Raw genomic sequence first — 17749 nt, 5'->3', positions numbered from 1 at the left:
TTTTTAAATATTTTAGATTTAAAGTCATTTGAATATTTTAAGATTAACTCATTTTAAAATACAAATTATCATCATAATTTTTTTAAATAAACCATTTGAAATGCTAAGTAATTTAAAATATATTTTTAGATATTAAGTCATTTTGGAAACAAAATAATTTGTCATTTAAATATTTTAGATATGAAGTCATTAAAAATATTTTAGATTAAGTCATTTTATAATACTAAGTCATTATTTTTGAAAAACAAAATTAATTTGAAGTGTCTTTTTTTTAGATGTCATTAGTTTGAAAAACTATTTGATTTGAATAAAGTCATTATTTTTGACATATTTTAGATAAAAAATAATTTTTGAAAGTCTTATTTAAATATTTTAAGATTAAGTAATTGTATAATAAGTCATTACTTTGAAATATGAAATCATTGAAATGCTTAGAAATTGTATTTTTTAAACATTTTTAAATAAGTCATTATTAAGTACAAAATAATTTGATTGAAATACAAAGTCATTTTAGAAATAAATCATTTTAAAAATATTTATAGATATTGACTTTTTAAAATACTCAGTCCTCACTTATGAAATACTAAATCACTTTGTTGTTTTGCTATACAGCATCTTTTTTTAATCAGAATGCTAAATTTTCATCTTTTTTTTTAACTGGTGGAATTGGGCTTCAATACATTTAGCCATTTAAAGTTAATAGTTTATTTTTTTCATTCTCAAATACTTTGGCTTAAGTTATAGTTCAATCATGTGACCGGGAGAAATATAGACACAGTTGCACTGTGTTGAGTTTTGCAGGTTTCCTTCACTCACTAATTCAGTTTTACAGGCACACAGGTGTTGCAAACTTGTAACTGTCCATAAGGTATTTGGAAATATTAGTGATGATATTAATTTCCTTCACACAGAGGTCTGATCCCTGCACACCGCTCACTGACTGACAGGCAACATGTCGCTGCAATAAAAGTCAAGCTTGTGTGTTGGCACCGCTCACGTGTCGTTATGGGACTCGTGACCTGATTCTATTTTTCCTGGCTGCGTGTCCCAGGTCTCACTTTTAGGAAACCATGTGTAGCCTTGGCACATTTAAATAGGATCTCCTGTGTGACCTCATGGAATATGGTTTTTCACTTACAAACATCTGAAGCCTTGTCTCGTACAAAGTATTTATTTACAGAACAAATGTTACAGTAGTATAAAAAGTAAGAGCAGCATGTCTGGTTGGTTTGATGAAGAGACTCAGCACCTCTCGAACACTTTATAGAGATCAGGTAAGTTGGCGATCTGCAGCACGGTGCCGTCCTCGCTGAAGCTCTTCGGAGGACTGAAGAGGGTTCGGAAAGCTTTGAAGATAACGTGCTCGACTTTCCAACGCCACGAGTTCCCCTCAGCATCCTGAAACAAGCGTCACACATCAAAAATTCAAAAGACGTCAAAAATGTGAGTGCATTTAACAGTTTTTTAGTCTGGTTCACACCTGCTCCTCTCCCGGCTCGGCCTCCAGGATGTAGCGCTTCCTGATGGAGTAGAACATGCTGCACTCCTTACTGAAGTCTCTGAAGCACTCCTTCTCATTGTCCCAGTTCACCTGCACAACACCGCCAAGCAAACACCTTCAGATACAGTTTGTGTTTCAAGAATCCCTTCATCAGTGGTGCAATGTAACTAAATATGTTTAATCAAGCACTGTACTTAAGTACAATTTTTTTTTTTTTACCTGAACCATTTTTAGAGATTTTTCTGCTCATGCATCTTAGTGTTATTAAATCTTCTATTTTATTTATTTGCTACAATTTATTAGTCTATTTGTATATATATATATATATATATACTTTCCATTGTCATTATTGACTTTTACTTTTTATTATTATATATATATTTTTATTGTATCTTACTTTATCCTTTATCTAATTTATTTCTAACCTGCCTCCAGTGTTTCCTCACTGCTCCATGTTGAGATGGCGCTTCCTCAGTTCCTCAGTTTGTGCTTTGTTTTTAATAGGATGGGTGGGATGAAGGTGGGTGGGGTGGAGGGTTGGAGATGGGCGGAGGGTGTTTGTTTCTATGTCGTTATCTTTATCTTTTTCTATCTTTTTATTATCATTATTTTCTCCTTTCTTTTTTATGTAAAGCGCTTTGTGTTGCATCTCTCTTGTATGAAAAGTGCTATACAAATAAAGTCTGATTGATTGATAAATATGTTTAACCAAGCACTGTACTTAAGTACAATTTTGAGGTACTTTTAATTTTTTTGAGTATTCCCTTTTTATGTAACTTTATACTTCTACTTCACTGCATTTTGAGGCAAATATTGCACTTGTTACTCCACCACATTTAGCCGACAGCTTTGGTTACTTTCAGATAGAGATCTAACTTAGGTGATTGGACTTTTTTATTTATTTAAAATTTTATTTAAACCTCATAACGGTGTATTAAATAGTTAAAATGAGCCCTATTTTGAGGAAGTTAAAATGTGCTTACATAAATGCATTATAATATTAATCCAATAATATATTTGGAATATATAAAACAATCTGAGTGGGTCCATTCTGCATAACAAGTACTTTTACTTTTGATACTTTTAAGTATACAGTTTGATGCTTAGGTTTAGGTTTATTTGCACAGTTAGAATTACATAAAATGACAAAGACAACAAATAGTGTAAAGTGCAGGGAGAGGCAGAAAAGCCAGATGAGCTTATTTAAAGCCTCCACCTAAAATGTCATAGTTATAAGAAAGAAATAACAAACTGATAATAGAAAAAACATAAGTATAACATCAACACGTTATAATGACAATAACAAAAATAACAATATAAAAACAAAAATGAACATGATATAAAAGTGTAATTGTGTGTGAATTAGAATTTTAAAACAGCAGTTAAAAGGGCTTTTAGGCATCTTTTGAAGTATTTTATAGAGATGGAGTTCTTTGCCAGATGGGAAAAGGGATTACAGAATTTAGTCCCCCTGTATTGAACAATAAATTGACCTCTGCATGTAAGAAATCTTGAATGATGAAGATCTAAAGATTGGCGTGTTGGATAAGAGTGAAGCTGAGAATTAAATTTAAAATAACTCTTAAAGTGCTTTGGAAAGTTTTCATGATCTGAATATACCGGTAAGTATCTGGAGTTTCTGAAAAAGAGGTACAGGTGACAGGTACAGCAAAACATTTCTGAAGAACCAAAATTCTGTGGAGTGTAGTAGGAAAGCTGCTTGCCCAAACTATATTACATTATGAAAGATATTGATAAATTAAACAATATAATGTATGCTTTTGTACTTTTACTTGAGTAGGTTTTGAATGCAGGACTTTTGCTTGTAGTGGAGTCATTTCACAGTTTGGTATTAGTACTTTTACTTAAGTAAGAGGTCTGAAAACTTTTTCCACCACTGCCCATCATATATGAGGAAAGAGGAACGATAAGTTCACCTCGGTGGCCAGGCGCAGGATGAACATGGGGAGACCCTCCATCACTGGGCTGTACTTGTCGAGCAGCAACGGCAGCCCTGTCAGGTTTCCTTCCTACAATGCACAAAGTTTAGTTTTTTTGGTTGAGTAGTAACAGACTGATAATATGTTTTGCTAAAGCATGAGAGGTACAGAAATCCTAAAAGGCAAGTTATAAAAAAAAAAAATCTCAATCAATTCTCAATCTGTTTGAGAGATTCTCAAAGTGTTTCTGACTAAAGAACAGGTGAAAAAAGAGGTTTTGCCAGGTTAATCCAACTAAATTCATTCATTTTTCTCTTTCATCTGTAACAGAAAAAAAATACTGTCATGTCTTTCTATTGGCAAGAAATTCATCTGCACTAAAGAAAGACATGACAGTAATTCTGCATAACTTGCCACACACAATATATGTACCTTTTGTTTGGAGTGCATGGGGAAAATAACAATAACCTGAATGATTTTAATACTAATTAGAACATTGGATAATGGTTCACTTCTGCCTCCTGTGGCCAAAATAAGTATTGCAACCATAATACAAAATTGATCCTGACAAAAAAAGAAATCACCATCCAACACATTTTGTTTCCACCTGTTCTCACAGATGAAAAATAAAAGAAACCTAGAAAGATCATCCTGGCAAAACCTTTTTTCCACATGTTCTTAAGCCATAAACTGGAGAGACAGGGTCTCAACAAGTCAAATTTAAGACTTTTTTAAGACCATAATGAATATAATTTAAGACCCATTTCACATCCATACTGGCAAAAAACTCCAAAAGACATGAAGGAAAATCGGAGGCCTGGAATTACTTGCAAAGTATATTAATTTATTAACAGCTTAAATTCTGACAGGGCTGCACAGGTACTTAGTTCTGTAGTTATGTAAAAGCATCCTCAAAAATCAAAACATTTAAAAGCGAGACCAAAGTTAATGCATTTGTTTAAAATATAAGTGACGTTAATATGTTTTTAAGACCTTTTCAAAATCATATTTGCAATTTTAAGAGAATTTTAGACATTTTGAGGCCTTAAATTCCAATTATTGGATTTTAGACTTTATTTTTAAGACTTTTTAAGACCTCACAGATACCCTGGGAGAAAACAATTTAGATCCGATCTGGAAAATGGATTAAATGGATGCTTGCCTTTCATGTCTTCCATATAAGAGGCAGAAAAATGTACTTGAAAATGTAAAATTTCAGGGTTTTTATAGATTTATCTCCCCATCAGACAAACACCACCCTGTTTCAACAGACCTGGTCTATCTCCACGGAGAAGTAGTCCTCCAGCATCTCACTTTTCTTCTTCAGAAAGTCCACTATGTACTGAGCCAGGCCCTCTTTAGGACCATCATCTTCTGTCCAGCCGCTTTCCTCAGAGTCCAGAGCCAACATGGCCAGGTCATAAAGTGGAGCTGGAGTCTGAAAGCACAACCAGTCATAAACATCACAACCTGTACAGTTTATACCAACCATTCACAAGCTAGACTTTACTTACAGATAGTCTTAGCACACCAAAGTTCCCAAAGTCGTAGATGAGTATTTGGTAGAAAAGCTCCTGGCTGCAGCAGAAACAAAGAGTCAAGGTTATTATAGTTAACGAAAACTAAAATTGAAAAAACATTTTCGTTAACTGAAATAAAAATAAAAACAAGAGTTTTTTCAAAAACGATAACTAACTGAAACTATATTGTGTGGTTACAAAACTAACTAAAACTAACTAAAATTATAGTGAAAATGTCCTTAGTTTTCGTCTTTGTCAACTTTTTTCATACATAATTCAGTTTTTCTATTTCAACATGCAGGAACACATGGTAAATATGTTTACTGAGACTGGGGTGTCTACACTTCAACCAAAATACAAAACACCCAGAACTGTAAGAGTTAATAACCTTATTGGGACTAAGATGGATAAACCAAAGGAAATGAAGGCACATACCCATTACAAAAAAACTAACACTAAAACTAATAAAAACTAAACTAAAACTAGCAAACTCACTCTAAAAACTAACTAAAACTAACTGAATTTGAAAACAAAATTCACAAAGAAATTAAAACTAAAACTAATGAAAAATCCAAAACTATTATAACCTTGCAAAGAGTGAAATGTCACATAAAGCAGGAGCTGAAACAACTGAAGGGGACAGTGTGTTTCCTGTGGCTCTGACCTGAGTTTGGTGATGTTGAGCAGGTAGAGTTTGGTGTGATGTTGGATCAGAGTCCACTGAGGGTTGATGCAGCCCACAAACGAGTGATTCTGCAGCATTTCTTGAAGACCTGGAGAAAGTTATAGTATAGTAGATAGTAGAGGTGTGAATCAGCAGAGGCCCCACGATACGATTTTATTCTAATACTTGAGTCATGATGCGATATTATTGCGGTTTTAAGCATTTTGCGATGTAGTGAGTATTGCGCTTCCAATTTATTGCGTTTTAACTGTTTAACTGCATTTTGTGTCCAAAAAATGTAATTAAATCAAGAATTGTTTTGTCAAATAAGAGAAAATTCTCAGTCTGTTCATCTCACTTCAGTCTTTTTATTTCTCCACAATGAGTCAAACCCACAGACTGCAACAACAACAACTGCAGCATTTTCTCAAACTTTACTCAACTTTTAGCTTCACTGTTGATTTTTCTTGAATGAAACATAAAAAAGCCTAACTTTGTGTTATTTTGACAACTTCCTGTCACGATATCCTGCCCATACATTCCTTAGATATTCTACTTTCATATAATGCTAGTATCTCCAGTATATTCCTAAATGTGACTCCGCTACAGCGTCCAGAAAAACAAAAACGGTGAAAATACTGATGGCCATGAATCAATATAATATTGCCATGCAAAATATTGCGATACTATGCTATATCGATTATTTCCCCCACCTCTAGTACATAGAAGAATTGATATTAACCCATAAGAACCCAGACCCAGTTATCCTTAAAGGATGTGTTCTATAAGTGGACCACATAGAACACATTTCTGGTGTTTTAAAAATAAAAATACTACCCCTAAATCGCAAAAATCTGCGATGTGACATAAGCGTTACAATGAGCGTTTATGGTATTTATGTTTATGATATTTTTTGTTTTAAAATAGAGAAAAACTAGACACATTGTCTGCTTACAGAGACACAAATTTTCCTTTTTATTTAGCATCTCCATAACATATATCAAAATTGTCACTTTAATTTGTTCAGGAAATATGGTCAGAACAAGTTAAATGCAACACAGGACACCCTATTAACGGATTATTGTTAAATTGGTTTAAACTTAGCCTAGTAACAAAAAAATAAGCTTTTTAAAATGAGCTACTTTTACACATTTCTGTTTCCAGTCACACAGTATGTGTCGCTTAGGGACTTAATGAGCTAAGGCAGTAGTTCTCAACCTTTTTGAGTCGCGACCCCAAATTTAACATGCATGTTGTCCGCGACCCCCGCTCACTGAACAGAATCCCAGACGCACAGTTCAGATCAGCCAAAAAAGAAACAAAATGACCACAAAAAGACACAAAATTACTAATAAAAGACACAAATGACCAAAAAAGACACAAAATGACCAGAAAAGACACAAAATGATCAAAAAAAAGACACTAAATGACCAAAAAAGACACAAAATGACTAAAAAAAGAAGACACAAAATGACTAAAAAAAGAAGACACAAAATGACTAAAAAAAAGACACAAAATGACTAAAAAAAAGACACAAAATGACTAAAAAAAAGACACAAAATGACTAAAAAAAGACACAAAATGACCAAAAAAAGACACAAAATGATCAAAAAGGCACTAAATGACCAAAAAAGACACAAAATGACTAAAAAAGAAGACACAAAATGACTAAAAGAAGACACAAAATGACTAAAAAAAGACACAAAATGACCAAAAAAGACACAAAATGACTAAAAAAAGAAGACACAAAATGACTAAAAAAAGAAGACACAAAATGACTAAAAAAAAGACACAAAATGACTAAAAAAAAGACACAAAATGACCAAAAAAAGACACAAAATGACTAATAAAAGACACAAAATGATCAAAAAGGCACTAAATGACCAAAAAAGACACAAAATGACTAAAAAAGAAGACACAAAATGACTAAAAGAAGACACAAAATGACTAAAAAAAGACACAAAATGACCAAAAAAGACACAAAATGACTAAAAAAAGACACAAAATGACTAAAAAAAGACACAAAATGACCAAAAAAAGACACAAAAATGACTAAAAATGACACAAAATCAGCAAAAAGGACACAAAATGACCACAAAATGATAAAAAAAAAAAAAAAAAAAACACAAAATGGGCAAAAAAAACCATGAAATGACCAAAAAGACTAAAACTTTGTGTTTGTGTCTGTTACGCGCGTGTCACCGTGGGTTCTTATGAGTTAAAAAAACCATATACTTTGAACTGTAGATTGTGCTCAAACTGCTACTGACGAGGTGTGATCAATGATGCAAGAGGATGCATGAAGTGCCAAGAAGCATGAAACAAGTTGGAGATGAGTTGCAGCCTTAAGCAAGGAAAATTACTGGGGAAGTTACTCATGAACACGACAGAGTTTAGCTGGAATGGATGGCGACATACGTTTAGTTTACCTTTGTGTGTGTTGTCAGTGATCTCAGCTCGGAGCTCTTTGATGCTGTTCAGTTTGATGACTCGTCTCTTGGGCGTGGCTGGAGCCGTCAGGTCTTCTTCCTCCTGCTGCTCTTTCCTGGGTCGCTTCCTTGCTCAAACACACACACTGTTGTCACACCTCTAGCTCACAGTACACTCTGCATGTTTACAGGCTCTCTGGACAATAACTCACAGCAGCACTACCAGACTTAACAGCCTGTGAAAATGTGTCCACATTAAATCAAACAATGGATGGCACATATTTTGTCCCACCACAGTAAAAGCGACAAGTACTTGACAAGTTGAGGCTGCATGAGTTACTTTTTCAGCCACATGGGGGCAGAAGAAATCCACGATTTCATGACTGTAATCTTGCCATATGATTATTTTATGAAGTTGTAGTGACTTAGTGAGCAAAAAGTACCGATCCAGTAGACACACAGCAACATTAGCAGTCATTTTGCTGCTAGATGTTTGACTTTTCTTCACTTTAGCAGGAAGTATTCACCTTATTAGTACCAACAGTTCGTACTGAGCACCAACTGATTAAAACTCAAAGATCTGATCTCTCTGAATGCTTTTAAATCCACATTGAAAAAGCAAGAAAATTGATTCATCCAGATGTTGTTTCAGCTGATGTTGTTGATTTCATGATTTGTATTGGTCTTTTAGCATTTTAAGAGTCATAGACCACTATGTCTTGTAATATTATCTGTGTGTTTTATGTGTTTTGCTTTGACTTATTCTTTGTTTGTGCTGCTGTTCTGTCTTGGCCATGATTCCCTTGAAAAATATATTTTTAATCTCAATGGGTCCTTTCCTGGTTAAATAAAAGGTTTAATAATAAATTTAAAAAAAATACACTGGATTTATCAAAATCGTTTTGCAGAAAACTGGAGTAACTGAACGTAATGAGACTTGTAGAGTCTTGTAGAGTACATTTGCTTGCCTAAATTAAAACAATAACTAAAAAAAAGAGGCTAAAAAACTATAATTTTTGACATTTGTTACTAACGTGGAAATGACGTCATTCATAATTGATGATACATGTTGTTCTTCCTGCTGTTGCTCAACTCAACTACTGTCACTGCTCAGATTTGAGGATGAATCATACGTCCTCTCCTGTCCAACCTGTCCTGATCTGACTTGCAAAAATTGTATCCTTATAAATCATAATGGCACCGATTGAGTCTTTAATCCACACATACAGACCAAGGTTATAATAGTTTTGGATTTTTCATTAGTTTTAGTTTTAATTTCGTTGTGAATTTTTGTTTTCAAATTCAGTTAGTTTTAGTTCGTTTTTAGAGTGAGTTTTCTTGTTTTAGTTTAGTTTTTATTTTTTGAAAATGCTTAGTTTTAGTTTAGTTTTTATTAGTTTTAGTGTTAGTTTTAGTTTTTTTGTAATGGGCTATGTGTTGGTGCCAGATTCAAAGTGGTCATAATAAATTTTGCCTTTATTTCCTTTGGTTTATCCATCTCAGCCCCAATAAGGTTATTATCTGTTTTGAATTTTGGTTGGAGTGTAGACATCTAAGTCTCAGTAAACATATTCACCATGTGTTGCATGTTCCAATAGAAACACTGAATTATGAATGAAAAAAGTTGACAAAAACGAAAACTAAGGACATTTTCACTATAATTTTAGTTAGTTTTGTAACCTCACAATACAGTTTCAGTTAGTTATCGTTTTTTTAAAAACTCTAGTTTTTATTTTTATTTCAGTTAACGAAAATGTTTTTTCAATTTTAGTTTTCGTTATTTCGTTAGTTTTCGTTAACTATAATAACCTTGATACAGACCCGCCCACTGGAGCCCTGCCAGGTTTCTTTTTTCACCTTTGAACGCTGCTGTCTTCATCACCTTCTGGCACCTCTGCCTCCTGCTCTGCCAGGGCCTCCAGCATGTCCACATCATCCGTCTCGTCCATTTCTACGGTTTTGGTCTCGGCCTCCCTGCTGCTGGGACCGGCTGCTTCGGGGTCAGGAGGCGACTTCTCTTTCGGCTTGAGGAAGGCGTCCAGCTTCTGAGCGCGACAATCAGTCCTCACCATCTGATGAGCGTAGACCCGCTCGCTAGACTCTGCCGCTGCGCTGGAGGACTTGACCTCACTGCCACCTGAGACCGACAGCCCCGGCAGCAACGTCTGCACAAACACAGTGTATGTGTCATCAGTTATTTTGTATCGCCAAAGGACAAAGAAGACACAGTCACAATGTAATTGTGACAGATGATCTCTGGGAGGAGTTAAAACATGTTACCCAGTTATCCTTAAAGGATGTGTTCTATCAGTGGACCACATAGAACACATTTCTGATGTTTTAAAAATAAAAATACTACCCCTAAATCTCAAAAATCTGTGATGTGACATAAGCGTTACAATGGGCGTTTATGGTATTTATGTTTATGATATTTTTTGTTTTAAAATAGAGAAAAACTAGACACATTTTCTGCTTACAGAGACACAAATGTTCCTTTTTATTTAGCATCTCCATAACATGTATCAAAATTGTCACTTTAATTTGTTCAGGAAATATGGTCAGAACAAGTTAAATGCAACACAGGACACCCTATTAACGGATTGTTAAATTGGTTTAAACTTGCCTACTAACAAAAAATAAGCTTTTTAAAATTAGCTACTTTTACACATTTCTGTTTCCAGTCACACAGTATGTGTCGCTTAGGGACTTAATGAGCTAAGGTGAAGCATAAAGCTGAATATGGGAGATTCTAGAAGATTTAAAGTGTTTGTTACACGCTCCACCTGAGACCGACAGCCCCGGCAGCAACGTCTGCACAAACACAGTGTATGTGTCATCAGTTATTTTGTATCGCCAAAGGACAAAGAAGACACAGTCACAATGTTATTGTGACAGATGATCTCTGGGAGGAGTTAAAACATGTTACCGTAATAAAAGACAGAGATATTTACAGAGAAAGTGATCCAGTTTCATCATACCTGAGTGAAGTACGTGCGTGAGGAGTTGGAGCCCAGCAGTTTGCTCTCTACGTGCTTCTGAACGCTCTCGATGACGCTGTCCTCGTGCAAGAAATGCACCTCATGTTTTGTGGGATGGACATTCACGTCTACATTCTGCGGAGCGATCTCCAAGCTGTGGAGATTAGAAAACACCAGTGAACAGACACCAGAAACAGACAGGAAGAAAAAAAAAAAAAAATTAAAAAAAAAAAAAATTGTAAGTTGTTTGTAAGTGTCTGTATTATATGTTGAAAAATTAAAAATTAAATAAATACTTTAATAAAAAAAAAAAAAAAGAAAACACCAGTGAACTTCACTTTAAAAAAGCTGCTCTAATTAGACGACAAAAATGACCACATTAAAATATTATATACTAATAGAAAGACACATGAACTGAAATATTTTCTGTATATTAAATGCTAGGGATTTTTTTCAATGATTAGCATGTATTTGCCCCATATGGCAAACATTAGAAAATGACTCAATCTGGTGGAAAATAAAATAAAAAATTATAATTATAGAATGCATGATTTAGGGCAGTCCGTGGCCTAGAGGTTAGGAATCGTTTGTAACCGGAGAGTCGCTGGTTAGAATCCCAGGACCGACAGGTCAAGGACTGAAGTACCCTTGAGCAAGGCACCTAACGTCCCCACAAAGCTTCCCGGGCGCAGTAATGTGCAGCCCACTGCTCCTTGGGTGGTGTGTTCACTTGTATGTTTAAAAAAAAAAGGATGGGTTAAATGCAGGAGGTTGAATTTCCCCATTGTGGGATTAGTACAGCAAATAATCTTAATCTTAATGATTTATGCTATAATGGTTGTGGGATCAAACATTGTGGTTTTAATAGGTTTCACTGGGGACATTTTGGTCTTTTAGGGTCTAACTGTCAATATTTTGGCTACACAGTTTATTATAGCATTATTACAAGAGCTGAGGTTGAACTTAGAAAACAAAAAAGAGGAAAAAAAAACTCACATCTTTGCAGAAAAATATGCAATTGTGCAACCAAAATGACTGTAAAATCAAAAATGTGATGCATAAGAGTACAAGAGCACAACAGACAAATACACTACCTGAGGTAAAGAAAAGGGTGTGTGTTCTTGGGAAGGTATGCAGCATAAACAGTCTCGATTGCTTTCTTCAAAGCGCTCGACTCCACCAGACGATCTGAAACACCACAGATCACAATCCCCATTCAGCAGAGTGCTGAAGAGATTAAATTATCTTCTCAGGCAAGCCTCATTTCCACCAACTCTTCTGTGATAGCGTACGTACGGTTGATGAAGAGGATCAGGATGCATTTCTTGACCGAGTAATTTGCGTTTGAGATGTAGCCTTTCATCTTATAAGCGAGCTTCTGATCCTCGCAGCCCACTTCGATCAGCTCCCTGGGAACATACCACAGAGCTGGTCACGCAGTCGGCGTTATGGTGATAAGAGGTCACGTAACTGACGAGAGCATCAAAGCATTGTTTTTTTCTTTTTTCAGTTGATTAATACCTGCTGACGGCATTGCCAAAAACTCCTCGAATATTATCCACTACAGATGCGTTGGCAAGAGTCCGAACATCTGCCACCGTCTCTCCTTGCTGGAAAAAACATAAATAACAGTGACCTTTAAGCAAAGAATCATCCTTTTATGTGATTTTTTTTATCAGTGCATTCATTAAAATATGTACACAATATGTATTTTTCCACAAATACAAAGGAAAAAGAAAATATGTCTCACCTTTTTGACAGAAAAACTTTTTCCTGAGTTGTGTATGGCGTACCTTTAAAATAACATTAAGATGAGTAATCCAAATTCAATGAAATTCAACAATAGAAAAAATAGACAGACAGATAGATAGATAGATAGATAGATAGATAGATAGATAGATAGATAGATAGATAGATAGATAGATAGATAGATAGATAGATAGATAGATAGATAGATAGATAGATAGATAGATAGATAGATAGATAGATAGATAGATAGATAGATAGATAGATAGATAGATAGATAGATAGATAGATAGATACTTTATTAATCCCTCTGGAAGGTTCCCTCATAAAATTGCACTTCCAGCAGCAGCACAACACCAATACAATAAAATAGAAATAGAATAAAGTTAAAAACTAGTATAAATAGTAAAAGAAAGATGGCAGACCTGCTGACCACCTCTACAATCCTGGAGTATTCATCACTGGGGCTCTTTAAAGCTTTCCTCCTGGTGGACACATTATAGAAGAGGTCCTCCACCTGCAGGCAGCGGGAGCAAAGGATTGTGGGGTTTCTGAACATCCATTTAATAGTTGTAGTCTGTAATAGTTGATGTGCTCCACTAACTCACAAGAATCTGTGTTCCCTGGTTGCCGGCACAGGGTTTGGGAGGGCCTTTCAGTTTGCCATCGCTGTAGTTGGCTCTGCAGAGAATCCATACATCATGAGAGCTCTGCAGTCCTGGTCACTTTATAGATATATTATAATGTACACTACCGGTCAAAATTTTTAGAACACCCCAATTTTTCCAGTTTTTTATTGAAATTCAAGCAGTTCAAGTCAAATGAACAGCTTGAAAGGGTACAAAGGTAAGTGGTGAACTGCCAGAGGTAAATAAAAAAAGGTAAGGTTAACCAAAACTGAAAAATAATGTACATTTCAGAATTATACAAGTAGGCCTTTTTTCAGGGAACAAGAAAGGGGTAACAACTTAACTCTATGGAGTCTTGGGCTATTTTGTCCATTTTTGAATTCCTTTCATGTCTTTGTAAGTCATTTTGTGTCTTTTTTTGGTCATTTTGTGTCTTTTGGTGTCTTTTTTGTCATTTTGTGTCTTTTTTTGGTCATTTTGTGTCTTTTTTTAGTCCTTTAGTCCAACATTAAATGTGATTTTGAATCTTTTTTTTCTTTCAAAACACTATCATGCTCAATAAAGAATTTTAAATGTTGCAAATGTGCATTAATTTCAGAGTACACTGAGACATTAAACTGCATACTTTTCAATTAAATTCTGGAAAAGTTGGTGTGTTCTAAAACTTTTGACCAGTAGTGTATGGATGTTAGCTTACCTGTAGGCACACTTGGCATCAGCTGTCTTTGTCGTTATGGTAACATGTGCAACATGGCTCACACTGGCAAGAGCCTGCAAACAAGAATACAGACAATAAATGTGGCGTAATCCAAACATATGTAATGAATGTAAACATTAAATAACCTGAAGGCTGCTCAGAGCTTCACCTCTCCTCTGAATCCATAGGTTGCAATACCAGAAAGGTCCTCAAAAGTCTGGAGTTTGCTGGTGGTAAACCGCTCACAAACTATTTCCATATCTTCTCTCTGCCACGAAAATAAAACAGACAGCCTGGTCAGAGAAAACTACAGAATACAGGCAGTGGCCATAACAGTTCTTGATCGATTTCCCAAAAGCCTTAGTATAAGTATATATAGAGGACCTAGGGAGGGAACAAACAACTAGGCAGTGGTGGAATGTAACTTAAGTACTGTACTTAAGTATGAATTTGAGGTATGTTTACTATCATTGAGTATTCCCATTTTATGTAACTTTATACTTCTACTTCACTGCATTTTGAGGTAAATATTTTAATTTTACTCCACTATATTTATCAGGTTGAGATCTTTTTTTTAAATTAAACATCATTACAGTAAATTAACCCTTTAGAGTCCATGAAAGCACATTACTTCTTCATGACGTGAAGACATAAAAATGAAGTAACGTCGAGCCTTGTCATCAGCTTCCCTCTAAAATTCTGGTTTAAAACTCCATGCCAGATTTTTTTTTTTGGATTATATTCGGAGATAAGGTCAAATATATTTAGTATAAAAATATAGAAGTAGATATTATCCTCATTTTACCTGTTATATGTAATATTTGCAACCTGTATTCATATTTGCAACATTTAATGTCTATTGAAATATCATTTTCAAGATCAGATTTTATGTTTTCCTTTGTTTCTTTTGGGTTCAACATTTTTACCAAGTAAGTAAAAGTAAAAAATTAATTATTAGGACATATAGGTGAGGTTGAGCTGAAAAAACTGATACCAACATTGCATAGTAAAGATTTTTTTAAAGGACATAATAGACCAAGATTTCAGAGGGTTAAGTAGTTAAAGTGAGCCCTATCTTTACAAAATTAAAACGCTGCTTCCATAAATGCATCAATACAAATAAACTGATAATATGTTCAGAATATATTAAGCATTCTTAGTGGGGCCATTTTGCATAATGAGTACTTTTACTTTTGGTATTTTAAGTACAGTGATGCTGGTACTTTTGTTGTTTTGAATTCAGGACTTTAACTTGTAGTGGAGTCATTTCACAGTGTGGTATTAATACTTTTAAATACTTTTCCACCACTGCAACTAGAGCAACCACTATTGGCAAGAATCTGGTGATACAATGATACAGGGGTTACGATTCAATACTGCAATATATTGCGTTAATTTTACAAAAATGGTCAGTATAAAGAACACACCACCATATGCCTGCAAGATCCAACATTATGGCATTTCTTTTTGTACAATGTCTGGTACAAATCTTTGCATGTAACTTTTAATTAAAAAGCAATAGTGTTTTTGAGACCCTATAGTAACACAAAACATAAAAGCGATTCTTACGTGTATCAATACTTTTCTTATATCCTTATTAACAACATCTTTCCAAATTATCTTTTCTGATTCAATTTCTATTTTCATATTTCAATTCCCTTCTACAGCCACCCAGTGGAGGGGTGGGTCTCTGGTCTCTGCTCCCTGCACCCACCCTGATGCCAGTCCCGTTGTCCTGAATCTGAAGGAGCTTCATTCCGCCGTCTTTCACCGTCACCTGAATGTTGGTGGACTTTGCATCCAAGCTGTAATATTTTAACAAGTACAAATGGCATTATTATACAGCCACGTTACATTTTAAGTGTAATTATTGAGTCAGTTTGCAGGATCAGACGACTGTTACTATGTTACAGGTCGTCACCCTGTTAAAATAATCGCTTAACTCATTTTTCCAAGTTTTGCATGAAACACAAAAAACTTCACCAATAGTATAACATATGACTTTACATTTCACTCAAAAAGGATGTAACAAAGGATGGCTATTGGCATAGTAATAACACTGTGTGTAAATTATGTAACTTAAGAGAAATAAATGACTTAGGCAATTTTTTGAACATGCCTTTGTGACTTAAGCAAGATATGGTAACACTTTATTTTGAAGGTGTCTACATAAGTCACACAAGCCTGTCAGAAACATGACATAACAAGTATCATGAGCATTAATGTTACTTCAAAGTGTCATTAATGTTCATGACACATCCCATGTCATGTTTATGACACGCTCATGTCACTCTTATGTAGACACCTTAGAGTAAAGTGTTGCCAATATTAGTGTCAACAATAAAACACTGATAAATTAAACTGATAACTATATAATCTCCCTCCAGCTCTTCTTTGCTGGGTTCTTATCTGATGCCTATGAATGTGGCAAATTGTCAAAGAAGTGATGATCTTAAAGGGGTAAAATCACATGATCTGATCAACTGAGGATGTAGGCGATTTTAGGAGATGATTTAGGCAAAAAAAAAAACAATTTTGACAAAAAAAATACTTTTTTTAAACAGTGTAACAAGGTGTTGATAAGCGGCTTTGCCACAAACGTGATGTAAACAGAAGGGTTTGACACCTATCTTGGTCCCGCTGCAGGTTATTTAAACCACACGTCAAACTCCGGACATTAACTTAGTTTACAGTATCCAAACTTGCTATATAATGCAACAGTTGGCAAGTCAGTTACCAGTTTTCAATCAGTTCTTTGACGGCGTTGGCAGGACGCTGGATAACTTCTCCTGCAGCTATCCTGTTGACAACAGTCTCGTCGAGCCTCCGGATGACTCCCGCCATGTTTACAGCGCTGCTCACTACGTTTCTGAGGTAAGTTAGCTGGTAAAAGCTGTGGATACACTTACATTTGGATAAATATGTATGTATTTAAGCTTAAATGTAGCATAACAACTTGTCCAAGAAGCAAAGCATGCATATGACCAAAGAGGATATAAAATGAAGAGGTCTCACTCTTACCTAAAATGTCAGACGACAGTGAAAGTCGTCTTTTCATTGGCTCTGCTTTTCCTATAACCGCTGTTTGGATATTATTGTGAAAGTTAAATTGTTTCACCTCCTAAAAACAAATCGAACAAATTTATAATTTTATATCACGCGTTGCTTTTGATAAAATGTAATTTAATGAATGTAATTTCTCACAATGAAGTGATTCATCTTCGCAATTATACACGATCTTTGATGAGACTGCGCGCGGAGAAACCGTGGGGGCGGGGCCTGCGTCCTGAGTCGGATGACGTCATTGGCTGAGATTCTTCTTCTCTGGTAAATATTTTGGGATGTTGCAGCTTAACAGCGCCTCATAACGATGGATTAATATTTATTTTTTATGTTTCAGACCGACACATTTACATAGCTTTTCCACATTTTACCACAATTTTAGCCAAAAAAACCCCCCCAAAAAATACAGGTAATATGTATAAAATGTTCTCTGTAAATATTTTAAGTGAGCCTAATACAGTATATATAATACAATATAATCTTATAGTGTAGTATAATCATAGGGTTGAAATTTCTGCTGTAGAATAATAAACAAATGAATACTTTAATATGATTTATCACTTATAGCCAGTGTTGAAATTG

The 17749-nt window shown here is 34.9% G+C and overlaps 1 protein-coding gene across 1 annotated transcript; it reads right to left on the bottom strand.

Moving 5' to 3' along the window:
• Nucleotides 1-1152: 1152 nt before the first annotated feature.
• Nucleotides 1153-17130, bottom strand: mlh1 (mutL homolog 1, colon cancer, nonpolyposis type 2 (E. coli)). The gene is made up of 19 exons (XM_059359080.1): nt 16842-17130; nt 15819-15909; nt 14274-14372; nt 14105-14178; nt 13387-13459; nt 13204-13295; nt 12783-12825; nt 12554-12642; nt 12329-12441; nt 12127-12220; nt 11033-11186; nt 9912-10219; nt 8055-8182; nt 5626-5734; nt 4956-5019; nt 4715-4879; nt 3439-3531; nt 1481-1591; nt 1153-1398 (listed from the first exon to the last, which is right to left on the bottom strand). The coding sequence occupies exons 1-19, from the start codon at nt 16946-16948 to the stop codon at nt 1243-1245; spliced, it is 2163 nt and encodes a 720-aa protein (XP_059215063.1). The 5' UTR covers nt 16949-17130; the 3' UTR covers nt 1153-1242.
• Between the last annotated feature and the right edge of the window lie 619 nt (nt 17131-17749).

The sequence above is a fragment of the Centropristis striata genome, chromosome 20 (assembly GCF_030273125.1).
Source record: "Centropristis striata isolate RG_2023a ecotype Rhode Island chromosome 20, C.striata_1.0, whole genome shotgun sequence".
Classification (NCBI taxonomy): domain Eukaryota; kingdom Metazoa; phylum Chordata; class Actinopteri; order Perciformes; family Serranidae; genus Centropristis; species Centropristis striata.
This window is presented reverse-complemented; position numbering and strand designations above follow the sequence as displayed.

Bases quoted from the DNA above. Each gene is read 5' to 3' on its own strand.
- mlh1 (XM_059359080.1), bottom strand. From the start codon at position 16,948: ATGGCGGGAGTCATCCGGAGGCTCGACGAGACTGTTGTCAACAGGATA. The intron at 11,187-12,126 runs GTAGTGTATTTG...TAATCTCCACAG, and splicing joins CACCCTTTTCTTTACCTCAG to CTTGGAGATCGCTCCGCAGA. The intron at 1,399-1,480 runs GTGTGAACCAGA...CGCTTGTTTCAG, and splicing joins CCGAGCCGGGAGAGGAGCAG to GATGCTGAGGGGAACTCGTG.